The sequence below is a fragment of the Ciona robusta genome, unplaced genomic scaffold, assembly GCF_009617815.1.
Source record: "Ciona robusta unplaced genomic scaffold, ASM961781v2 AP042726.1".
Lineage (NCBI taxonomy): Eukaryota > Metazoa > Chordata > Ascidiacea > Phlebobranchia > Cionidae > Ciona > Ciona robusta.
The window spans coordinates 24559-49794 of NW_028323105.1; the positions used below are offsets into that span (position 1 = coordinate 24559).

The 25236-nt window shown below is 35.0% G+C and overlaps 5 protein-coding genes and 2 long non-coding RNA genes across 9 annotated transcripts; 5 read left to right on the forward strand and 2 right to left on the reverse strand.

Moving 5' to 3' along the window:
• The first annotated feature begins 326 nt into the window (after window positions 1-326).
• Window positions 327-2521, forward strand: LOC149724591 (uncharacterized). Of its 2 annotated transcripts, XM_089893102.1 has the most exons (7): window positions 327-409; window positions 497-650; window positions 727-1166; window positions 1254-1407; window positions 1484-1566; window positions 1631-1784; window positions 1841-2521. In XM_089893102.1, the coding sequence occupies exons 3-7, from the start codon at window positions 1100-1102 to the stop codon at window positions 1986-1988; spliced, it is 606 nt and encodes a 201-aa protein (XP_089749228.1). In that variant the 5' UTR covers window positions 327-409; window positions 497-650; window positions 727-1099; the 3' UTR covers window positions 1989-2521. The 2 variants fall into 2 exon arrangements, with proteins under 2 accessions (XP_089749228.1, XP_089749227.1); XM_089893101.1 differs by having other exon boundaries at window positions 727-1407.
• Window positions 2522-2560: 39 nt separating this feature from the next.
• On the forward strand, window positions 2561-3667 carry LOC149724592 (uncharacterized). The gene is made up of 5 exons (XM_089893100.1): window positions 2561-2666; window positions 2753-2906; window positions 2984-3283; window positions 3340-3422; window positions 3510-3667. The coding sequence occupies exons 1-5, from the start codon at window positions 2600-2602 to the stop codon at window positions 3665-3667; spliced, it is 762 nt and encodes a 253-aa protein (XP_089749226.1). The 5' UTR covers window positions 2561-2599.
• A 60-nt stretch (window positions 3668-3727) lies between these two features.
• LOC149724594 (uncharacterized) lies at window positions 3728-5304 on the reverse strand. Of its 2 annotated transcripts, XM_089893106.1 has the most exons (3): window positions 5187-5304; window positions 4414-4519; window positions 3728-4242 (listed from the first exon to the last, which is right to left on the reverse strand). In XM_089893106.1, the coding sequence occupies exons 1-3, from the start codon at window positions 5268-5270 to the stop codon at window positions 4124-4126; spliced, it is 309 nt and encodes a 102-aa protein (XP_089749232.1). In that variant the 5' UTR covers window positions 5271-5304; the 3' UTR covers window positions 3728-4123. The 2 variants fall into 2 exon arrangements, with proteins under 2 accessions (XP_089749232.1, XP_089749231.1); XM_089893105.1 differs by having other exon boundaries at window positions 3728-4519.
• On the reverse strand, window positions 3728-6328 carry LOC149724593 (uncharacterized). The gene is made up of 2 exons (XM_089893103.1): window positions 5992-6328; window positions 3728-5787 (listed from the first exon to the last, which is right to left on the reverse strand). The coding sequence occupies exons 1-2, from the start codon at window positions 6326-6328 to the stop codon at window positions 5618-5620; spliced, it is 507 nt and encodes a 168-aa protein (XP_089749229.1). The 3' UTR covers window positions 3728-5617.
• Window positions 6329-11143: 4815 nt separating this feature from the next.
• LOC149724595 (uncharacterized) lies at window positions 11144-12570 on the forward strand. Its single transcript, XR_016386553.1, has 3 exons — window positions 11144-11578; window positions 11666-11978; window positions 12043-12570. It is a non-coding gene; the product is annotated as an uncharacterized LOC149724595 (long non-coding RNA).
• Window positions 12571-15673: 3103 nt separating this feature from the next.
• LOC149724596 (uncharacterized) lies at window positions 15674-17262 on the forward strand. Its single transcript, XM_089893104.1, has 6 exons — window positions 15674-15968; window positions 16025-16107; window positions 16195-16507; window positions 16572-16725; window positions 16782-17109; window positions 17168-17262. Exons 1-3 carry the CDS (start codon window positions 15709-15711, stop codon window positions 16350-16352), a joined length of 501 nt encoding a protein of 166 aa, XP_089749230.1. The 5' UTR covers window positions 15674-15708; the 3' UTR covers window positions 16353-16507; window positions 16572-16725; window positions 16782-17109; window positions 17168-17262.
• Window positions 17263-17358: 96 nt separating this feature from the next.
• Window positions 17359-18980, forward strand: LOC149724597 (uncharacterized). Its single transcript, XR_016386552.1, has 5 exons — window positions 17359-18011; window positions 18076-18229; window positions 18286-18368; window positions 18456-18768; window positions 18833-18980. It is a non-coding gene; the product is annotated as an uncharacterized LOC149724597 (long non-coding RNA).
• Window positions 18981-25236: the final 6256 nt, after the last annotated feature.

The window sequence follows — 25236 nt, forward strand, 5'->3', positions numbered from 1 at the left end:
TTGAAGCTCACGGTGGAAATAAAGTTAAAGGATTGGAATGTTACGGAATTGGTTTGTACAATATTTATAGCACTTCTATTGATGCAAGTTGTTCTACTATTGCGATTCATTTTAGTATATCCTGAAAATTGTCATTCATATCATGGATACCACTCCATTGATTGTCTTATTACAATCTGGAAAGAAGTGGATTGCAAAGTCAAAGGTTATAGATATCCTGCCAATCTAACAACTGCTGATGCAGATGCTTTGAAATCCAAGAACTTGATGTGAGCCTAGTTTTTAAATATAATATGAACGCCCAATATATGACGTTTTTGTTACAGTGCTGTCAGAGGAGATATGGAAAGTGTAAAATTAGCAGCAGATGGCGGAAATGATGATCATCAGTTAAATTGTTATGGCTTGGGTAAGTTGAGTTGTTGTATGTTTGTTCTTTCATTGTATTACAAAGAACCAATCGGTAAGGAAGTTAATGTTTTAAATCCTGTTTTAGTATTTCCCGACAACTGTGACACATATTACGGACCACACAGTGTTCAATGTCTTACAACCATCTGGGAATGGAAAGGTTGTTTAGGTGAAGGAACCAAAGCCCCAATTAAATTAGATCATGCTGATAAAGAAGCTGTGGATTTACTTACTGTAGAGTAAGTTTGTTTGCAGTTATTTGTATTTTGATGTAATTAACCTTTTATTTTCCTAAATTGTTAACTGCAACTTTAGTGAGGTTTTGGATAATTTCGAATTAGTTCAAGTTAAAGCTCATGGTGGTGACAAAGATAAAGGATTGGAATGTTATGGAATTGGTTTGTACATTATTACCACCGTTGCTATTGGTGGATGTTGTCCTACTATTGTGTTATCTTCCAGTTTATCCTGAAAATTGTTATTCTTACCACGGACCTCATTCTATTGACTGTCTCATCACAATTTGGGAAGAAGTGGATTGCAAAGTCAAAGGTTACAGATACCCTAGCAACCTGACAACTGCTGATGCGGATGCTCTGAAATTCATGAATTTGACGTAAGCCTAGTTTTTAAATATTATATAAACATCCATTAGACGACGCTTTTTCACAGAGCTGTAAGAGGAAATATGGAAAGTGTAAAATTAGCAGCAGATGACGGAAATGATGATCATCAGTTAAACTGTTATGGCTTGGGTAAGTTGAGTTGTTGTATGTTTGTTCTTTCATTGTATTACAAAGAAGTAATCGGTAAGGAAGTTAATGTTTTAAATCCTGTTTTAGTATTTCCTGACAACTGTGACACATATTACGGACCACACAGTGTTCAATGTCTTACAACCATCTGGGAATGGAAAGGTTGTTTAGTTGAAGGAACCAGAGCCCCAGTTAAATTAGATCATGCTGATAAAGAAGCTGTGGATTTGCTCACTGTAGAGTAAGTTTGTTTGCATTTATTTGAATTTTGATGTAATCAACCTTTTATTTTCCTAAATTGTTAACTTCAACCTTAGTGAGGTTTTGAATAATTTCGAATTAGTTCAAGTTGAAGCTCATCGTGGTGACAAAGATAAAGGATTGGAATGTTATGGAATTGGTTTGTACATTTTTACCAGCGCTGCTATTGGTGGATGTTGTCCAACTATTGTATTTCTTTTCAGCTTATCCCGAAAATTGTTATTCTTACCACGGACCTCATTCCATTGACTGTCTCATCACAATTTGGGAAGAAGTGGATTGCAAACCGAAAGGTTATAGATTTCCCAACAACCTCACCACAGCTGATAGCGATTCTTTAAAAACCTTAAATTTGACGTGAGTTTTGGTTTTAAAATAATTTACTTTTTCAATTAAGTGATTTATGTTTACAGAGCAATAAAAGCAAACATGGAAGCTGTTAAATTAGCAGCCGAAAATGGAGATGATGATCATCAATTGAATTGTTATGGTTTAGGTACATTGATTTTATTAAACTGTGTTTTTATTTTGACGGTACGTTTTTTATCGTATATACTTTAAAAGACAACACATATTTGTTCTTTAGTGTTTCCTGACAATTGTGACACGTATTACGGACCATACAGTGTGGAATGTCTTACCACTATTTGGAAATGGAAAGGTTGTTTAGATGAAGGAACAAAAGCCCCAGTTAAATTAGAAACAAATGAAACAGAGGCCTTGGATTTACTGACTGTAGAGTATGTAAACATTGAATGTTATTTTTACAAGTTTCTGTATGTTCTATTCTAAATACAGACAAGTTTTGAATAATTTTGAATTAGTCCAAGTTGAAGCTCACGGTGGAAATAAAGTTAAAGGATTGGAATGTTACGGAATTGGTTTGTACAATATTTTTAGCACTTCTATTGGTGCAAGTTGTGCTACTATTGCGATTCATTTTAGTATATCCTGAAAATTGTCATTCATATCATGGATACCACTCCATTGATTGTCTTATTACAATCTGGAAAGAAGTGGATTGCAAAGTCAAAGGTTACAGATATCCTGCCAATCTAACAACTGCTGATGCAGATGCTTTGAAATCCAAGAACTTGACGTAAGCCTAGTTTTTAAATATAAATTGAACGCCCAATATATGACATTTTTGTTACAGTGCTGTCAGAGGAGATATGGAAAGTGTAAAATTAGCAGCAGATGGCGGAAATGATGATCATCAGTTAAATTGTTATGGCTTGGGTAAGTTGAGTTGTAGTATTTTGTTCTTTCATTGTATTACAAAGAACCAATCGGTAAGGAAGTTAATGTTTTAAATCCTGTTTTAGTATTTCCCGACAACTGTGACACATATTACGGACCACACAGTGTTCAATGTCTTACAACCATCTGGGAATGGAAAGGTTGTTTAGGTGAAGGAACCAAAGCCCCAATTAAATTAGATCATGCTGATAAAGAAGCTGTGGATTTACTTACTGTAGAGTAAGTTTTTTTTCAGTTATTTGTAGATAGATGTAATTAACCTTTTTGTTTTCCTAAATTGTTAACTCCAACTTTAGTGAGGTTTTGGATAATTTCGAATTAGTTCAAGTTAAAGCTCATGGTGGTGACAAAGATAAAGGATTGGAATGTTATGGAATTGGTTTGTACATTATTACCACCGTTGTTGTTGGTGGATGTTGTCTACTAATGTATTACCTTTTAGTTTATCCTGAAAATTGTTATTCTTACCACGGACCTCATTCTATTGACTGTCTCATCACAATTTGGGAAGATGTAGATTGCAAAGTCAAAGGTTACAGATACCCTAGCAACCTGACAACTGCTGATGCGGATGCTCTGAAATTCATGAATTTGACGTAAGCCTAGTTTTTAAATATTATATAAACATCCAATAGATGACGCTTTTTCACAGAGCTGTAAGAGGAAATATGGAAAGTGTAAAATTAGCAGCAGATGGCGGAAATGATGATCATCAGTTAAACTGTTATGGCTTGGGTAAGTTGAGTTGTTGTATGTTTGTTCTTTTATTGTATTACAAAGAAGTAATCGGTAAGGAAGTTAATGTTTTAAATCCTGTTTTAGTATTTCCTGACAACTGTGACACATATTACGGGCCACACAGTGTTCAATGTCTTACAACCATCTGGAAATGGAAAGGTTGTTTAGGTGAAGGAACCAGAGCCCCAGTTAAATTGGATCATGCTGATAAAGAAGCTGTGGATTTGCTCACTGTAGAGTAAGTTTGTTTGCATTTTGAAAACTGACCAAAGGTCATCCAAGGTCACACCAAATAACAAGACTTCTTGCTCCAATGCATGTAATATGAGAATGACACTTTGGCACACACTCAGCTTATATAGGAACACAAAATCACTCAAGCATAACATTGAACATAGAGATTGAGAAAGAAATTAATAGTAAAATAATTGTTTAGACAATGGTGATGCCTTTGGGAGTTGACATAGAGGTCCGATAAACATAAAATCTTATTGAAGTAAAAAAAAAATATCTTATAAAATAGAAGATTAACAAACTCATTACGTTTTTTTTAAGTTAAACGAGCACTTTGCAAAACATTAAACAAAGAAATAGATGACACGCCTTTTGTTAAAATATCAGCAAGTTGCGATTTAGAATCAACCCACTGTAAACATAAGAGTTCATTGTTTTGAATCATTTCCTTCAGCATAGCGATGTTAATTCGCAGTCTTTATTCCGTAACGTTTTTTGTCCGTAACCGCAACATACAATGAATGATTGTCTGTAAATGCTTGAATTGGTATTCTCTTGGTAGGTTCCTCGCCGTAGTATAGTTCTGAAATGATATAAGATAAAAATACTACAGCCTCAACTGCATCACGCGCAGCAGTTGCCTCTGCTGCCAGTGTGCTTCTGGTGACTCTTTTGATCCTCTTGGATTGCCAGGCCAAAATATTGCATTTGTTGTTTGGACCAACGAGAAATATCAGATACGCTTTTTGGCTACCTCCATCACGTAAATTTCCAAATGCTGCATCCGAATAAACCACCAGCTTCAGTTGACCAAGATCAGCCAAAGGTGCGAACTTAATCTTCATTTCTTCATTGCGTAACTTGCGAATAATTTTATTGCAATGTTAGATGTCTTTTAATGTAGCCTTGGTAAAATTCGTTGCTAAAACACAAACATCAAATGAAATGTCAGGTCTAGTGTGTGTACTAACCCATAGCAATTGACCAATTTTGCTTTGAATTAACTCTTTTTCTGCTACAGTAACCTCATCATTGATTTTGTTTCGTCGATGAATGTTAAACTTAATGCATTTCAAGGATTTTATGTAGGAGGATTGACTGACAGTTATATAGCCAATCCATTCTTGCAACTCTAACCCAATGTACTTAAACTGTTCAGTACTTTCATTTCCTATCTTGAAGGTTTCATAGAGTTTTTTAATTACACTATTCTTAAATTTTTCATTTCCCACCCATAGGAAATCATCAACATAGACGCAAACAATGCCCTGAAGTACATTATTGGTGTGGTAAATAAACATTGCAGAATCTCCCCTGGATTGCTACCCACCAGAATTATTCATTAAGTTTTTAACTCTTTCAAACCATAAGCGGGATCCAAATAATATTGGATGGACAGTTTGCTTTACTTGGAGGTTTTAAATAAACAGCACGCTCTACAAGTTCTCCTTGTAAAAATGCTGTCTTGATGTCAATACTATTGACACACTATTTCATTTGTTGTGCCATACTTAACATAATACGCACCGCTTCCTTGGAACATGTTGGGGATTCTCTTTGTAGGTTCTCCTTTCTTATCTCAAAACCTCTAGCGACCAACCGAGCTTTCATCACCAACCTTCTTCATTTTACAAACCAAACGAACAGAAATACAATTTTGATATTTTCTTTTAACTTTTTCAAAGACTTCATTATCTTTCCAACTTGTTAGTTCCTTCTGCTTTGCTTTAATAAAAATATCATTGTTTAAGATGAAGGATTCTTCAGTCTGTTTTTCATTGGTTTCGACATGTTCATTGGTTTCGTCAGTAATATGTCGAAGTCCTGTTACTTTAAAAAAATCTATCCATGTACGTTTGCCACGAACCTCATTAGGCAAATCATATTCAACAGTATAAGAATTTTTATACTTTCCTGTGGCTTTACCGGCTCTACTTAAAAAAAATTGTAACTTCCTGTTATACCCCATCTTCCTTGACAAATTTAACCTTATCTTCAGCCTTCAGTTGTGGTTGTTGTACTATTGTTCTTGTTGATTGTGGCGCCGGTTGAACAACTTCTGGTTGATCTTCGTCATCACTTTCATCATCGCTGGATTCTTGGATTGACGGTTTAATCGAAGGGTTCTCTGTGGTATTTTTGGAAATTGGATTAGATACTTTATTGTGTTCATTTATCCTTGACACTCTACAGCTATGTGCCTTTACATATTGACCCCCATGTCTTAGAAAAATGACTGCCCCATCTTGACCCAAAACCTTTACTGGGCCTCTCCACAATGGAGAATCATCATGTTTATAATATACTAGTTGACCTATGTCATACTTATCACCGGTCTGCCGAGTTTTTCTCCTCAGAGCTCTCCGAATCTTCTCAGACGATTCAGCAGAAATGAATGCTCTCCTGGCTGCATGGAGAGCGGATAGATGTGCACCAACATCTAAACTTTCAGCCTGTCCATTAAAAGCGGGTTGTTTGTCAGTAAGGGTGGTAGGTAAATTAATGTTTCTGCCAAAAACATGCTGGTAAGGGCTAAAACCAAATCGATTTACAAGTGCATTCTTTGCACTTACACTCCACGCTACTGCAGCTTCCCAACTGCATTTTTCTTCATATTTTATTTTTGTAACTATATTTGATAGTAAGATTATGCCTCTCACAAAGGCCATTACTCCATGGTGAATAGGATGCTGTTGTTACCACAGTTATATTAAAGTTGTGACACATGTCATGAAATACAGCATTGTTGAACTCCCGTCCATTGTCGCTAAAAACCTTCTGCGGAGCTCCAAACAAACTAATCCAATTAGCCATAAAATTTTTAACAATAACATTTGAACTCTTTGACCGAATTACTGATGCGTTGCTAAAACGAGTGAACGTATCAATCATGTGAAAGTACCACACATTGGGCTCTAGTTCATGTAAATCCACGGCGACAGTGTCGTTGAAATCGGACCCCCAAGACAATCCAACAACAGGCCTTGCTGGTGGTTTTTTGTGTCTTTGGCATGTATCGCATAATTGTACAACATCCAGAATTAAATTTGATTTTTCTGGTGTCGCTGATTTTTTATTGGTAGTATATCAATACAATAATGCCGATTTTGCTGGTAGTATATCAATACAATAATGCCCATTCACTGGCGCCCACTTACGAAGAGGCGGGGAGGCGCCGCCCCCCGGTGTATTTACCGTTTTCATATAAAAATTACGAAGAAATAGCTTATACGCGATGCACCGTATTTATTTTGCAATATTCGTTTTGTTTTTATTTAGCTATGCTCGTTTAACCCATTTTAGCGAGTTTCAATCAACGCGTCAAAGGGCATTGTTTCGTAAACAACACTGAAATGCAATGCGTTAAACCCTACAATGCGCACTGGGTTATTTGAACCAAAGGAATTAGTTTTTTTACTCTTTGTTTGAACCGAACGAACATTAAGCCAAGTTTTCCTGTATTCAATGCAACATTCTCCTGACACATGTGATTCTTCACGTTGACCCTTATCGGCGAGTTATTTTTATGTAATAAAATTTAACTAATCTTTGGAAAATTAACTTTCTTACGTCCGGCCGACAATATATTCTTTGGATTTCTAGTTCTGAATCTATTGACAACATAAACGCCCGCTTTATTTTAACCGCATCGTTTACCTTGCGAGAACACGGCGGATAGAAAAAAGACGAAACGGGTGTGCAAACTTTTTTAATTTACAGAAAAATGCGTTTTCCAAATACCCGCCGTATTAATTTAAACACAAAAATCGTATTAATTTAAACACACAAGTCACATGGAACCTTTATGTGGTGAATTAAAACTAATATTACATTATTATTAGGGATGTGCCGAGCCGAGCCCGAACTCAAAAGCTCGTGCCCGAGCGTCTCCTTTTTTGACGCTCGGCGCTCGGCTGAAAACTGGGCCGAGCGCCGAGCCTTATGCTATAATGTTGCACGCGAGAGCGTAAAATATTAAAAATGAAAAAAGTGAAGCTACTAAGAGATAACGAGACTAGTCAGCGTAGCTTTCTCTTTAATTATTTTTCGTTCGTTGTGAATTTGCTCTCTCGCAAGTAACGAATCGCAACGTCAGCGAATTTGCCCGTATCGAATTACAGCAGGTGTCGAATTACACGAGCGCCCAATGTTTTCGTATCACATTTTAAATAAAAAGCCAAAAACTCTTAAACTTTTTTATAATGAAATAATATAAATTGCTGCAACCACAGGGTTTTGCAACCACAGAGTTTTGCAACCCCTAAGCCACCTTTACCGCAGACACGCACGCAGCCAGAAAGTGCTAAGACGCACACACACGCGTTGCATTCAATATAACATTCCTTCGCTTGGAATTAGAACAATTTTTCATTCAATTGTTACGTCACGTGTCCTATCGCAACGTAACTATTAATTATGACGTTTTATAATATAACAATCGGGAGGAATGTGCCCACTGCCCAAGTTGGCAGCCCAATCAACCACGAGATCAAAACATCGTGTATCAGCGTCACATTTTTACACTCTGCGCCGGCGTATGAAATAAAGGAAGACGCATGCGGTAGCATACATTCCACACGTAACAAACGAAGCAATCGTTGTGAATTTATTCTCGTGAAAAATGACGTAATGAAACTCTGGTTCTCGTGCGGTGCCATCAAACGATGTTTTTTGGCTTCTGTCCAAGCTCGACCGGGACGATACTTTGTATTATCATATTACAATTTATGTTGGTTCCAATTTACTGATAGCGTCGCTCCTCGCTCTTATATTTGCACCAATTAAAATTCACATAATCGCGATTTACCTGCATTAAACTAATCATCAGAAACAAAAATTATACACCAACTACAGATCGTATGGAAGCGAATAAAACACGATTGTTTTCCAACAATCTTGTTTGTGATGTAACGACCGTAAAGGTTTATTCTGACGTAAATAATCGTTACATTATCCAAGATGAACATGCGTAGAAACTTGCTAGTTGTGCCACTGGCTGTAACAGTTATAAATAATTTTTTAATTAAATATTTTTTGTATGAATTTTACATTTTGCAACAGTAGGAATTATGAAAAGCGAGACGCGTCTTTAACCGCAAACCACGTGTTCTGTATTATTTTGATTAGCGGCGCTTTTCGGCTGAATAGGAACGCATTCTCGTACGCCTTTCTCCTTGATGACGTCATAGGTGCTCGGGCTCGGGCTCGTGCCGAGCTTTTCGTTGAAGCTCGGCGCTCGGCGAACCCGAGCTTTTTCAACTTCAGCACATCCCTAATTATTATATAAAAATACATTGGTGCAAGTTTTACACATGTTCACCGTGCATAATGTAACGATGGTTTACGTCATAATAACTTTGATAAATTAATACGATTGTTAGAAAACATTTATGTTTCATGCGCTTCCATACGACATGTAAAGTTTGCGTATTTCTTTTACTCCCAATATAATTTTAAGCCAGCAATCGTGAATATTTTAAAAGCAGGTAAATCGCGATTATGCTAATTTTAATTTGTTCAAATATAACAGCGAGCGACGCTAATGTAAATTTGAACTAACACATAGTCTCAGTAAATTGGAACCGAAACATAGTAATATGATATTACAAAGTACCCTTTCGGCCGAACTTGGACAGAGGCCAAAAAACGTCCTTTGTAGGCACCGCGCGAAAATAATAGTTTGGTGAATCCCAGTTGCAAGATATTAATTTCAATTATTTCCCCCATTTAATTTTGTTATTTAAAATTTATGTATATTTGATATGTTGTTTGGTGCTAGTGAGGAATCCTACCCCCCTTGCCTATAGAAAAAACGAGAGACTAAAAAAAGAAAAAAGAAAATCATTAGACCGTAACGGTATTTCCCCATAAAAATCATATATTAGTAAATATATCATATATTATTAAATATACCGGGTTATGGTACACCTGGAGCAGCAATCTTGGTGTCGTTGGAAAGAAGAAGCGCCACTCCAATTATGATCAAAAAATATATTAAATAATCAAAGTACTTTTAGTTGGGTGGGCTGTCAAAGTTGACACGCGATAAAATAAAAAAATCGCCAATAAAAATTAACAAAATTTTGACACACGTTGATGTATAGCAACATGCAGAACATATTGAAAAATTGGAGTAATACCGCCCCTAGTTTTCACTTTATTAATATTTTCGCAACCCCCACTTTTAACGTATTATTCATATATTCATAGCCCCTCTAAGCCTTCTAATAAAACCACTATGGCTTGATCTTTTTTTTCCAAAGGTGTGACTAATTGCCACGTGGCAATCTTGTTTCTCCATGACTTATAAGAATCTTCTTCTCTAAACTTTGGTGGACTTTTCTTAGACATCTCTTTCCTTTAGTTAACTTCAGCAACCATCCTCTGCTACCATTGAAAACTGACTAAAGGTCATCCAAAGTCACACCAAATAACAAGACTTCTTGCTCCAATGCATGTAATATGAGAATGACACTCTGGCACACACTCAGCTTATATAGGAACACAAAATCACTCAAGCATAACATTGAACATAGAGATTGAGAAAAAACATTAATATTAAAATAATTGTTTAGACAATGGTGATGCTTTTGGGAGTTAACATAGAGGTCTGATAAACATAAAATCTTATTGAAGTAAATAATAAATATCTTATAAAATAAAATATTAACAAATTTATTTGTATTTTGATGTAATCAACCTTTTATTTTCCTAAATTGTTAACTCCAACTTTAGTGAGGTTTTGGATAATTTCGAATTAGTTCAAGTTGAAGCTCATGGTGGTGAAAGAGATAAAGGACTGGAATGTTATGGAATTGGTTTGTACATATTTACCAGCGCTGCTATTGGTGGATGTTGTCCAACTATTGTATTTCTTTTCAGCTTATCCCGAAAATTGTTATTCTTACCACGGACCTCATTCTATTGACTGTCTCATCACAATTTGGGAAGAAGTGGATTGCAAACCGAAAGGGTATAGATTTCCCAACAACCTCACCACAGCTGATAGCGATTCTTTAAAAACCTCAAATTTGACGTGAGTTTTGGTTTTTAAATAATTTACTTTTTCAATTAAGTGATTTATGTTTACAGAGCAATAAAAGCAAATATGGAAGCTGTTAAATCGGCAGCCGAAAATGGAGATGATGATCATCAATTGAATTGTTATGGTTTAGGTACATTGCTTTTTATTAAACTGTGTTTTTATATTGACGTTACGTTTTTTATCGTATATACTTTAAAAGACAACACGTATTTGTTCTTTAGTGTTTCCTGACAATTGTGACACGTATTACGGACCACACAGTGTGGAATGTCTTACCACTATCTGGAAATGGAAAGGTTGTTTAGAAGAAGGAACAAAAGCTCCAGTTAAATTAGAAACAAATGAAACAGAGGCCTTGGATTTACTGACTGTAGAGTATGTAAACATTGAATGTTATTTTTACAAGTTTCTGTATGTTCTATTCTAATTACAGACAAGTTTTGAATAATTTTGAATTAGTCCAAGTTGAAGCTCACGGTGGAAATAAAGTTAAAGGATTGGAATGTTACGGAATTGGTTTGTACAATATTTATAGCACTTCTATTGGTGCAAGTTGTCCTACTATTGTATTTCATTTTAGTATATCCTGAAAATTGTCATTCATATCATGGATACCACTCTATTGATTGTCTTATTACAATTTGGAAAGAAGTGGATTGCAAAGTCAAAGGTTACAGATATCCTGCCAATCTAACAACTGCTGATGCAGATGCTTTGAAATCCAAGAACTTGACGTGAGCCTAGTTTTTAAATATAATATGAACGTCCAATATATGACGTTTTTGTTACAGAGCTGTCAGAGGAGATATGGAAAGTGTAAAATTAGCAGCAGATGGCGGAAATGATGATCATCAGTTAAATTGTTATGGCGTGGGTAAGTTGAGTTGTAGTATGTTTGTTCTTTCATTGTATTACAAAGAACCAATCGGTAAGGAAGTTAATGTTTTAAATCCTGTTTTAGTATTTCCCGACAACTGTGACACATATTACGGACCACACAGTGTTCAATGTCTTACAACTATCTGGGAATGGAAAGGTTGTTTAGCTGAAGGAACCAAAGCCCCAATTAAGTTGGATCATGCTGATAAAGAAGCTGTGGATTTGCTCACTGTAGAGTAAGTTTGTTTGCAGTTATTTGTATTTTGATGTAATCAACCTTTTATTTTCCTAAATTGTTAACTCCAACTTTAGTGAGGTTTTGGATAATTTCGAATTAGTTCAAGTTAAAGCTCATGGTGGTAACAAAGATAAAGGATTGGAATGTTATGGAATTGGTTTGTACATTATTACCACCGTTGTTATTGGTGGATGTTGTCCTACTAATGTATTACCTTTTAGTTTATCCTGAAAATTGTTATTCTTACCACGGACCTCATTCTATTGACTGTCTCATCACAATTTGGGAAGAAGTAGATTGCAAAGTCAAAGGTTACAGATACCCTAGTAACCTGACAACTGCTGATGCGGATGCTCTGAAATTCATGAATTTGACGTAAGCCTATTTTTTAAATATTATATAAACATCCAATATATGACGCTTTTTCACAGAGCTGTAAGAGGAAATATGGAAAGTGTAAAATTAGCAGCAGATGGCGGAAATGATGATCATCAGTTAAATTGTTATGGCTTGGGTAAGTTGAGTTATTGTATGTTTGTTCTTTCATTGTATTACAAAGAAGTAATCGGTAAGGAAGTTAATGTTTTAAATCCTGTTTTAGTATTTCCCGACAACTGTGACACATATTACGGACCACACAGTATTCAATGTCTTACAACCATCTGGGAATGGAAAGGTTGTTTAGGTGAAGGAACCAGAGCCCCAGTTAAATTGGATCATGCTGATAAAGAAGCTGTGGATTTGCTCACTGTAGAGTAAGTTTGTTTGCATTTACTTGTATTTTGATGTAATCAACCTTTTATTTTCCTAAATTGTTAACTCCAACTTTAGTGAGGTTTTGGATAATTTCGAATTAGTTCAAGTTGAAGCTCATGGTGGTGACAAAGATAAAGGACTGGAATGTTATGGAATTGGTTTGTACATTTTTACCAGCGCTGCTATTGGTGGATGTTGTCCAACTATTGTATTTCTTTTCAGCTTATCCAGAAAATTGTTATTCTTACCACGGACCTCATTCTATTGACTGTCTCATCACAATTTGGGAAGAAGTGGATTGCAAACTGAAAGGTTATAGATTTCCCAACAACCTCACCACAGCTGATAGCGATTCTTTAAAAACCTCAAATTTGACGTGAGTTTTGGTTTTAAAATAATTTACTTTTTCAATTAAGTGATTTATGTTTACAGAGAAATAAAAGCAAATATGTTAGCTGTTAAATCAGCAGCCGAAAATGGAGATGATGATCATCAATTGAATTGTTATGGTTTAGGTACATTGCTTTTTATTAAACTGTGTTTTTATTTTGACGGTACGTTTTTTATCCTATATACTTTAAAAGACAACACGTATTTGTTCTTTAGTGTTTCCTGACAATTGTGACACGTATTACGGACCACACAGTGTGGAATGTCTTACCACTATCTGGAAATGGAAAGGTTGTTTAGATGAAGGAACAAAAGCTCCAGTTAAATTAGAAACAAATGAAACAGAGGCCTTGGATTTACTGACTGTAGAGTATGTAAACATTGAATGTTATTTTGACAAGTTTCTGTATGTTCTATTCTAAATACAGACAAGTTTTGGATAATTTTGAATTAGTCCAAGTTGAAGCTCACGGTGGAAATAAAGTTAAAGGATTGGAATGTTACGGAATTGGTTTGTACAATATTTATAGCACTTCTATTGGTGCAAGTTGTCCTACTATTGCATTTCATTTTAGTATATCCTGAAAGTTGTCATTCATATCATGGATACCACTCCATTGATTGTCTTATTACAATTTGGGAAGAAGTGGATTGCAAAGTCAAAGGTTATAGATATCCTGCCAATCTAACAACTGCTGATGCAGATGCTTTGATATCTATGAACTTGACGTGAGCCTAATTTTTAAATATAATATAAACGTCCAATATATGACGTTTTTGTTACAGAGCTGTAAGAGAAGATATGGAAAGTGTAAAATTAGCAGCAGATGGCGGAAATGATGATCATCAGTTAAATTGTTATGGCTTGGGTAAGTTGGGTTGTTGTATGTTTGTTCTTTAATTGTATTACAAAGAAGTAATCGGTAAGGAAGTTAGTTTTTTAAATTCTGTTTTAGTATTTCCCGACAACTGTGACGCATATTATGGACCACACAGTGTTCAATGTCTTACAACCATCTGGGAATGGAAAGGTTGTTTAGGTGAAGGAACCAAAGCCCCAATTAAATTGGATCATGCTGATAAAGAAGCTGTGGATTTGCTCACTGTAGAGTAAGTTTGTTTGCAGTTATTTGTATTTTAATGTAATCAACCTTTTATTTTCCTAAATTGTTAACTCCAACTTTAGTGAGGTTTTGGATAATTTCGAATTAGTTCAAGTTGAAGCTCATGGTGGTGACAAAGATAAAGGATTGGAATGTTATGGAATTGGTTTGTACATTATTACCACCGTTGTTATTGGTGGATGTTGTCCTACTAATGTATTACCTTTTAGTTTATCCTGAAAATTGTTATTCTTACCACGGACCTCATTCTATTGACTGTCTCATCACAATTTGGGAAGAAGTAGATTGCAATGTCAAAGGTTACAGATATCCTAGCAACCTGACAACTGCTGATGCGGATGCTCTGAAATTCCTGAATTTGACGTAAGCCTAGTTTTTAAATATAATATGAACGTCCAATATACGACGCTTTTTCACAGAGCTGTAAGAGGAAATATGGAAAGTGTAAAATTAGCAGCAGATGGCGGAAATGATGATCATCAGTTAAATTGTTATGGCTTGGGTAAGTTGAGTTGTTGTATGTTTGTTCTTTCATTGTATTACAAAGAAGTAATCAGTAAGGAAGTTAATGTTTTAAATCCTGTTTTAGTATTTCCCGACAACTGTGACACATATTACGGACCACACAGTGTTCAATGTCTTACAACCATCTGGGAATGGAAAGGTTGTTTAGGTGAAGGAACCAGAGCCCCAGTTAAATTGGATCATGCTGATAAAGAAGCTGTGGATTTGCTCACTGTAGAGTAAGTTTGTTTGCATTTACTTGTATTTTGATGTAATCAACCTTTTATTTTCCTAAATTGTTAACTCCAACTTTAGTGAGGTTTTGGTTAATTTCGAATTAGTTCAAGTTGAAGCTCATGGTGGTGACAAAGATAAAGGATTGGAATGTTATGGAATTGGTTTGTACATTATTACCACCATTGTTATTGGTGGATGTTGTCCTACTAATGTATTACCTTTTAGTTTATCCTGAAAATTGTTATTCTTACCACGGACCTCATTCTATTGACTGTCTCATCACAATTTGGAAAGAAGTAGATTGCAAACTGAAAGGTTACAGATACCCTAGCAACCTGACAACTGCTGATGCGGATGCTCTGAAATTCATGAATTTGACGTAAGCCTAGTTTTTAAATATTATATAAACATCCAATATATGACGCTTTTTCACAGAGCTGTAAGAGGAAATATGGAAAGTGTAAAATTGGCAGCAGATGGCGGAAATGATGATCATCAGTTAAACTGTTATGGCTTGGGTAAGTTGAGTTGTTGTATGTTTGTTCTTTCATTGTATTACAAAGAAGTAATCGGTAAGGAAGTTAATGTTTTAAATCCTGTTTTAGTATTTCCCGACAACTGTGACACATATTACGGACCACACAGTGTTCAATGTCTTACAACCATCTGGGAATGGAAAGGTTGTTTAGGTGAAGGAACCAGAGCCCCAGTTAAATTGGATCATGCTGATAAAGAAGCTGTGGATTTGCTCACTGTAGAGTAAGTTTGTTTGCATTTATTTGTATTTTGATGTAATCAACCTTTTATTTTTCTAAATTGTTAACTCCAACTTTAGTGAGGTTTTGGATAATTTCGAATTAGTTCAAGTTGAAGCTCATGGTGGTGACAAAGATAAAGGATTGGAATGTTATGGAATTGGTTTGTACATTATTACCACCGTTGTTATTGGTGGATGTTGTCCTACTAATGTATTACCTTTTAGTTTATCCTGAAAATTGTTATTCTTACCACGGACCTCATTCTATTGACTGTCTCATCACAATTTGGAAAGAAGTAGATTGCAAAGTCAAAGGTTACAGATATCCTAGCAACCTGACAACTGCTGATGCGGATGCTCTGAAATTCCTGAATTTGACGTAGGCCTAGTTTTTAAATATTATATAAACATCCAATATATGACGCTTTTTCACAGAGCTGTAAGAGGAAATATGGAAAGTGTAAAATTGGCAGCAGATGGCGGAAATGATGATCATCAGTTAAACTGTTATGGCTTGGGTAAGTTGAGTTGTTGTATGTTTGTTCTTTCATTGTATTACAAAGAAGTAATCGGTAAGGAAGTTAATGTTTTAAATCCTGTTTTAGTATTTCCCGACAACTGTGACACATATTACGGACCACACAGTGTTCAATGTCTTACAACCATCTGGAAATGGAAAGGTTGTTTAGGTAAAGGAACCAGAGCCCCAGTTAATTTGGATCATGCTGATAAAGAAGCTGTGGATTTGCTCACTGTAGAGTAAGTTTGTTTGCATTTATTTGTATTTTGATGTAATCAACCTTTTATTTTCCTAAATTGTTAACTCCAACTTTAGTGAGGTTTTGGATAATTTCGAATTAGTTCAAGTTGAAGCTCATGGTGGTGACAAAGATAAAGGACTGGAATGTTATGGAATTGGTTTGTACATTTTTACCAGCGCTGCTATTGGTGGATGTTGTCCAACTATTGTATTTCTTTTCAGCTTATCCCGAAAATTGTTATTCTTACCACGGACCTCATTCTATTGACTGTCTCATCACAATTTGGAAAGAAGTGGATTGCAAACTGAAAGGTTATAGATTTCCAAACAACCTCACCACAGCTGATAGCGATTCTTTAAAGACCTCAAATTTGACGTGAGTTTTGGTTTTAAAATAATTTACTTTTTCAATTAAGTGATTTATGTTTACAGAGCAATAAAAGCAAACATGGAAGCTGTTAAATTAGCAGCCGAAAATGCAGATGATGATCATCAATTGAATTGTTATGGTTTAGGTACATTGCTTTTTATTAAACTGTGTTTTTATTTTGGCGGTACGTTTTTTATCGTATATACTTTAAAAGACAACACGTATTTGTTCTTTAGTGTTTCCTGACAATTGTGACACGTATTACGGACCACACAGTGTGGAATGTCTTACCACTATCTGGAAATGGAAAGGTTGTTTAGATGAAGGAACAAAAGCTCCAGTTAAATTAGAAACAAATGAAACAGAGGCCTTGGATTTACTGACTGTAGAGTATGTAAACATTGAATGTTATTTTGACAAGTTTCTGTATGTTCTATTCTAAATACAGACAAGTTTTGGATAATTTTGAATTAGTCCAAGTTGAAGCTCACGGTGGAAATAAAGTTAAAGGATTGGAATGTTACGGAATTGGTTTGTACAATATTTATAGCACTTCTATTGATGCAAGTTGTCCTACTATTGCATTTCATTTTAGTATATCCTGAAAATTGTCATTCATATCATGGATACCCATTCTATTGATTGTCTTATTACAATTTGGGAAGAAGTGGATTGCAAAGTCAAAGGTTACAGATATCCTGCCAATCTAACAACTGCTGATGCAGATGCTTTGAAATCCATGAACTTGACGTGAGCCTAATTTTTAAACATAATATGAACGTCCAATATATGATGTTTTTGTTACAGAGCTGTAAGAAGAGATATGGAAAAGTGTAAAATTAGCAGCAGATGGCGGAAATGATGATCATCAGTTAAATTGTTATGGCTTGGGTAAGTTGAGTTGTTGTATGTTTGTTCTTTCATTGTATTACAAAAAAGTAATCGGTAAGGAAGTTAATGTTTTAAATTCTGTTTTAGTATTTCCCGACAACTGTGACGCATATTACGGACCACACAGTGTTCAATGTCTTACAACCATCTGGGAATGGAAAGGTTGTTTAGATGAAGGAACCAAATCCCCAATTAAATTGGATCATGCTGATAAAGAAGCTGTGGATTTGCTCACTGTAGAGTAAGTTTGTTTGCAGTTATTTGTATTTTTATGTAATCAACTTTTTTTTTTTCCTAAATTGTTAACTCCAACTTTAGTGAGGTTTTGGGTAATTTCGAATTAGTTCAAGTTGAAGCTCATGGTGGTGACAAAGATAAAGGATTGGAATGTTATGGAATTGGTTTGTACATTATTACCACCGTTGTTATTGGTGGATGTTGTCCTACTAATGTATTACCTTTTAGTTTATCCTGAGAATTGTAATTCTTACCATGGACCTCACTCTATTGACTGTCTCATCACAATTTGGGAAGAAGTAGATTGCAAAGTCAAAGGTTACAGATACCCTAGCAACCTGACAACTGCTGATGCGGATGCTCTGAAATTCATGAATTTGACGTAAGCCTAGTTTTTAAATATGATATGAACATTCAATATATGACGCTTTTTTACAGAGCTGTAAGAGGAAATATGAAAAGTGTAAAATTAGCAGCAGATGGCGGAAATGATGATCATCAGTTAAATTGTTATGGCTTGGGTAAGTTGAGTTGTTGTATGTTTGTTCTGTCATTGTATTACAAAGAAGTAATCGGTAAGAAAGTTAATGTTTTAAATCCTGTTTTAGTATTTCCCGACAACTGTGACACATATTACGGACCACACAGTATTCAATGTCTTACAACCATCTGGGAATGGAAAGGTTGTTTAAATGAAGGAAACAGAGCCCCAGTTAAATTGGATCATGCTGATAAAGAAGCTGTGGATTTGCTCACTGTAGAGTAAGTTTGTTTGCGTTTATTTGTATTTTGACGTAATTAACCTTTTATTTTCATAAATTATTAACTAAAACTTTAGTGAGGTTTTGGATAATTTCGAATTAGTTCAAGTTGAAGCTCATGGTGGTGACAAAAATAAAGGATTGGAATGTTATGGAATTGGTTTGTACATTATTACCACCATTGTTATTGGTGGATGTTGTCCTACTAATGTATTACCTTTTAGTTTATCCCGAAAATTGTTATTCTTACCACGGACCTCATTCTATTGACTGTCTCATCACAATTTGGGAAGATGTAGATTGCAAAGTCAAAGGTTACAGATACCCTAGCAACCTGACAAGTGCTGATGCGGATGCTTTGAAATTCATGAATTTGACGTGAGCCTAGTTTTTAAATATAATATGAACGCCCAATATATGACGTTTTTTTACAGAGCTGTAAGAGGAATATGGAAAGTGTAAAATTAGCAGCAGATGGCGGAAATGATGATCATCAGTTAAATTGTTATGGCTTGGGTAAGTTGAGTTGTTGTGTGTTTGTTCTTTTATTGTATTACAAAGAACCAATCGGTAAGGAAGTTAATGTTTTTAATCCTGTTTTAGTATTTCCCGACAACTGTGACACATATTACGGACCACACAGTGTTCAATGTCTTACAACCATCTGGAATGGAAAGGTTGTTTAAATGAAGGAACTAGAGCCCCAGTTAAATTGGATCATGCTGATAAAGAAGCTGTGGATTTGCTCACTGTAGAGTAAGTTTGTTTGCAGTTATTTGTATTTTGATGTTATCAACCTTTTATTTCTAAATTGTTAACTCCAACTTTAGTGAGGTTTTGGATAATTTCGAATTAGTTCAAGTTGAAGCTCATGGTGGTGACAAAGATAAAGGACTGGAATGTTATGGAATTGGTTTGTACATTTATACCAGCGCTGCTATTGTGGATGTTGTCCAACTATTGTATTTCTTTTCAGCTTATCCGAAAATTGTTATTCTTACCACGGACCTCATTCTATTGACTGTCTCATACAATTTGGGAAGAAGTGGATTGCAAACTGAAAGGTTATAGATTCCTAACAACCTCAACAAGCTGATGGGGATTCTTTGAAACCTCAAATTTGACGTGAGTTTTGGTTTTAAAATAATTTACTTTTTCAATTAAGTGATTTTTGTTTACAGAGCAATAAAAGCAAACATGGAAGCTGTTAAATTAGCAGCCGAAAATGGAGATGATGATCATCAATTGAATTGTTATGGTTTAGGTACATTGCTTTTTATTAAACTGTGTTTTTATTTTGACGATACGTTTTTTATCGTATATACTTTAAAAGACAACACGTATTTGTTCTTTAGTGTTTCCTGACAATTGTGACACGTATTACGGACCACACAGTGTGGAATGTCTTACCACTATCTGGAAATGGAAAGGTTGTTTAGATGAAGGAACAAAAGCTCCAGTTAAATTAGAAACAAATGAAACAGAGGCCTTGGATTTACTGACTGTAGAGTATGTAAACATTGAATGTTATTTTTACAAATTTCTGTATGTTCCATTCTAATTACAGACAAGTTTTGAATAATTTTGAATTAGTCCAAGTTGAAGCTCACGGTGGAAATAAAGTTAAAGGATTGGAATGTTACGGAATTGGTTTGTACAATATTTATAGCACTTCTATTGATGCAAGTTGTCTTACTATTGCATTTTATTTTAGTATATCCTGAAAATTGTCGTTCATATCATGGATACCACTCCATTGATTGTCTTATTACAATCTGGAAGAAGTGGATTGCAAAGTGAATGGTTACAGATATCCTGCAATCTAACAACTGCTGATGCAGATGCTTTGAAATCCAAGAACTTGACGTGAGCCTAATTTTTAAATATAATATGAACGTCCAATGTATGACGTTTTTGTTACAGAGCTGTAAGAGGAGATATGGAAAGTGTAAAATTAGCAGCAGATGGCGGAAATGATGATCATCAGTTAAATTGTTATGGCTTGGGTAAGTTGGGTTGTTGTATGTTTGTTCTTTCATTGTATTACAAAGAAGTAATCGGTAAGGAAGTTAGATTTTTAAATCCTGTTTTAGTATTTCCCGACAACTGTGACACATATTACGGACCACACAGTGTTCAATGTCTTACAACCATCTGGGAATGGAAAGGTTGTTTAGGTGAAGGAACCAAAGCCCCATTAAATTAGATCATGCTGATAAAGAAGCTGTGGATTTACTTACTGTAGAGTAAGTTTGTTTGCAGTTTATTTGTAATTTGATGTAATTAACCTTTTATTTTCTAAATTGTAACTCCAACTTTAGTGAGTTTTGGATAATTTCGAATTAGTTCAAGTTGAAGCTCATGGTGGTGACAAAGATAAAGGATTGGAATGTTATGGAATTGGTTTGTACATTATTACCACCGTTGTTATTGGTGGATGTTGTCCTACTAATGTATTACCTTTTAGTTTATCCTGAAAATTGTTATTCTTACCACGGACCTCATTCTATTGACTGTCTCATCACAATTTGGGAAGAAGTAGATTGCAAAGTCAAAGGTTACAGATACCCTAGCAACCTGACAATGCTGATGTGATGCTTGAAATTCATGAATTTGACGTGAGCCTAGTTTTTAAATATTATATAAACATCCAATATATGACGCTTTTTCACAGAGCTGTAAGAGGAGATATGGAAAGTGTAAAATTAGCAGCAGATGGCGGAAATGATGATCATCAGTTAAATTGTTATGGCTTGGGTAAGTTGAGTTGTTGTATGTTTGTTCTTTCATTGTATAACAAAGAAGTAATCGGTAAGGAAGTTAATGTTTTAAATCCTGTTTTAGTATTTCCCGACAACTGTGACACATATTACGGACCACACAGTGTTCAATGTCTTACAACCATCTGGGAATGGAAAGGTTGTTTAGGTGAAGGAACCAGAGCCCCAGTTAAATTGGATCATGCTGATAAAGAAGCTGTGGATTTGCTCACTGTAGAGTAAGTTTGTTTGCATTTATTTGTATTTTGATGTAATCAACCTTTTACTTTCCTAAATTGTTAACTCCAACTTTAGTGAGGTTTTGATAATTTCGAATTAGTTCAAGTTGAAGCTCATGGTGGTGACAAAGATAAAGGACTGGAATGTTATGGAATTGGTTTGTACATTTTTACCAGCGCTGCTATTGGTGGATGTTGTCCAACTATTGTATTCTTTTTAGCTTATCCCGAAAATTGTTATTCTTACCACGGACCTCATTCTATTGACTGTCTCATCACAATTTGGGAAGAAGTGGATTGCAAACTGAAAGGTTATAGATTTCCCAACAACCTCACCACAGCTGATAGCGATTCTTTAAAAACCTCAAATTTGACGTGAGTTTTGGTTTTAAATAATTTACTTTTTCAATTAGTGATTTATGTTTACAGAGCAATAAAAGCAAACATGGAAGCTGTTAAATTAGCAGCCGGAAATGGAGATGATGATCATCAATTGAATTGTTATGGTTTAGGTACATTGCTTTTTATTAAACTGTGTTTTTATTTTGACGATACGTTTTTTTTATCCTATATACTTTAAAAGACAACACGTATTTGTTCTTTAGTGTTTCCTGACAATTGTGACACGTATTACGGACCACACAGTGTGGAATGTCTTACCACTTATCTGGAAATGGAAAGGTTGTTTAGAGAAGGAACAAAAGCTCCAGTTAAATTAGAAACAAATGAAACAGAGGCCTTGGATTTACTGACTGTAGAGTATGTAAACATTGAATGTTATTTTTACAAATTTCTGTATGTTCTATTCTAAATACAGACAAGTTTTGGATAATTTTGAATTAGTCCAAGTTGAAGCTCACGGTGGAAATAAAGTTAAAGGATTGGAATGTTACGGAATTGGTTTGTACAATATTTATAGCACTTCTATTGGTGCAAGTTGTCCTACTATTGCATTCATTTTAGTATATCCTGAAAATTGTCGTTCATATCATGGATACCACTCCATTGATTGTCTTATTACAATCTGGAAAGAAGTGGATTGCAAAGTCAAAGGTTACAGATATCCTGCCAATCTAACAACTGCTGATGCAGATGCTTTGAAATCCAAGAACTTGACGTGAGCCTAGTTTTTAATTATAATATGAACGCCCAATATATGACGTTTTTGTTACAGAGCTGTAAGAGGAGATATGAAAGTGTAAAATTAGCAGCAGATGGCGGAAATGATGATCATCAGTTAAATTGTTATGGCTTGGGTAAGTTGAGTTGTTGTATGTTTGTTCTTTCATTGTATTACAAAGAAGTAATCGGTAAGGAAGTTAATGTTTTAAATCCTGTTTTAGTATTTCCCGACAACTGTGACACATTACGGACCACACAGTGTTCAATGTCTTACAACCATCTGGGAATGGAAAGGTTGTTTAGGTGAAGGAACCAAAGCCCCAATTAAATTAGATCATGCTGATAAAGAAGCTGTGGATTACTTACTGTAGAGTAAGTTTGTTTGCAGTTATTTGTAATTTGATGTAATTAACCTTTTATTTTCCTAAATTGTTAACTCCAACTTAGTGAGGTTTTGGATAATTTCGAATTAGTTCAAGTTGAAGCTCATGGTGGTGACAAAGATAAAGGATTGGAATGTTATGGAATTGGTTTGTACATTATTACCACCGTTGTTATTGGTGGATGTTGTCCTACTAATGTATTACCTTTTAGTTTATCCTGAAAATTGTTTTCTTACCACGGACCTCATTCTATTGACTGTCTCATCACAATTTGGGAAGAAGTAGATTGCAAAGTCAAAGGTTACAGATACCCTAGCAACCTGACAATCTGCTGATGCGGAGCTCTGAAATCATGAATTTGACGTAAGCCTAGTTTTTAAATATTATATAAACATCCAATATATGACGCTTTTTCACAGAGCTGTAAGAGGAAATATGGAAGTGTAAAATTAGCAGCAGATGGCGGAAATGATGATCATCAGTTAAATTGTTATGGCTTGGGTAAGTTGAGTTGTTGTATGTTTGTTCTTTCATTGTATTACAAAGAAGTAATCGGTAAGGAAGTTAATGTTTTTAAATCCTGTTTTAGTATTTCCCGACAACTGTGACACATATTACGGACCACACAGTGTTCAATGTCTTACAACCATCTGGGAATGGAAAGGTTGTTTAGGTGAAGGAACCAGAGCCCAGTTAAATTGGATCATGCTGATAAAGAAGCTGTGGATTTGCTCACTTGTAGAGTAAGTTTGTTTGCATTTATTTGTATTTTGATGTAATCAACCTTTTATTTTCCTAAATTGTTAACTCCAACTTTAGTGAGGTTTTGGATAATTTTCGAATTAGTTCAAGTTGAAGCTCATGGTGGTGACGAAGATAAAGGACTGGAATGTTATGGAATTGGTTTGTACATTTTACCAGCGCTGCTATTGGTGGATGTTGTCCAACTATTGTATTCTTTTTCAGCTTATCCCGAAAATTGTTATTCTTACCACGGACCTCATTCTATTGACTGTCTCATCACAATTTGGGAAGAAGTGGATTGCAAACTGAAAGGTTATAGATTTCCCAACAACCTCACCACAGCTGATAGCGATTCTTTAAAAACCTCAAATTTGACGTGAGTTTTGGTTTTAAAATAATTTACTTTTTCAATTAAGTGATTTATGTTTACAGAGCAATAAAAGCAAACATGGAAGCTGTTAAATTAGCAGCCGGAAATGGAGATGATGATCATCAATTGAATTGTTATGGTTTAGGTACATTGCTTTTATTAAACTGTGTTTTTATTTTGACGTACGTTTTTTATTGTATATACTTTAAAAGACAACACGTATTTGTTCTTTAGTGTTTCCTGACAATTGTGACACGTATTACGGACCACACAGTGTGGAATGTCTTACCACTATCTGGAAATGGAAAGGTTGTTTAGATGAAGGAACAAAAGCTCCAGTTAAATTAGAAACAAATGAAACAGAGGCCTTGGATTTACTGACTGTAGAGTATGTAAACATTGAATGTTATTTTTACAAGTTTCTGTATGTTCTATTCTAAATACAGACAAGTTTTGGATAATTTTGAATTAGTCCAAGTTGAAGCTCACGGTGGAAATAAAGTTAAAGGATTGGAATGTTACGGAATTGGTTTGTACAATATTTATAGCACTTCTATTGTGCAAGTTGTCTACTATTGCATTCATTTTAGTATATCCTGAAAATTGTCATTCATATCATGGATACCACTCCATTGATTGTCTTATTACAATCTGGAAAGAAGTGGATTGCAAAGTCAAAGGTTACAGATATCCTGCCAATCTAACAACTGCTGATGCAGATGCTTTGAAATCCAAGAACTTGACGTGAGCCTAGTTTTTAATATAATATGAACGCCCAATATATGACGTTTTTGTTACAGTGCTGTAAGAGGAGATATGGAAAGTGTAAAATTAGCAGCAGATGGCGGAAATGATGATCATCAGTTAAATTGTTATGGCTTGGGTAAGTTGAGTTGTGTATGTTTGTTCTTTCATTGTATTACAAAGAACCAATCGGTAAGGAAGTTAATGTTTTAAATCCTGTTTTAGTATTTCCCGACAACTGTGACACATATTACGGGACCACACAGT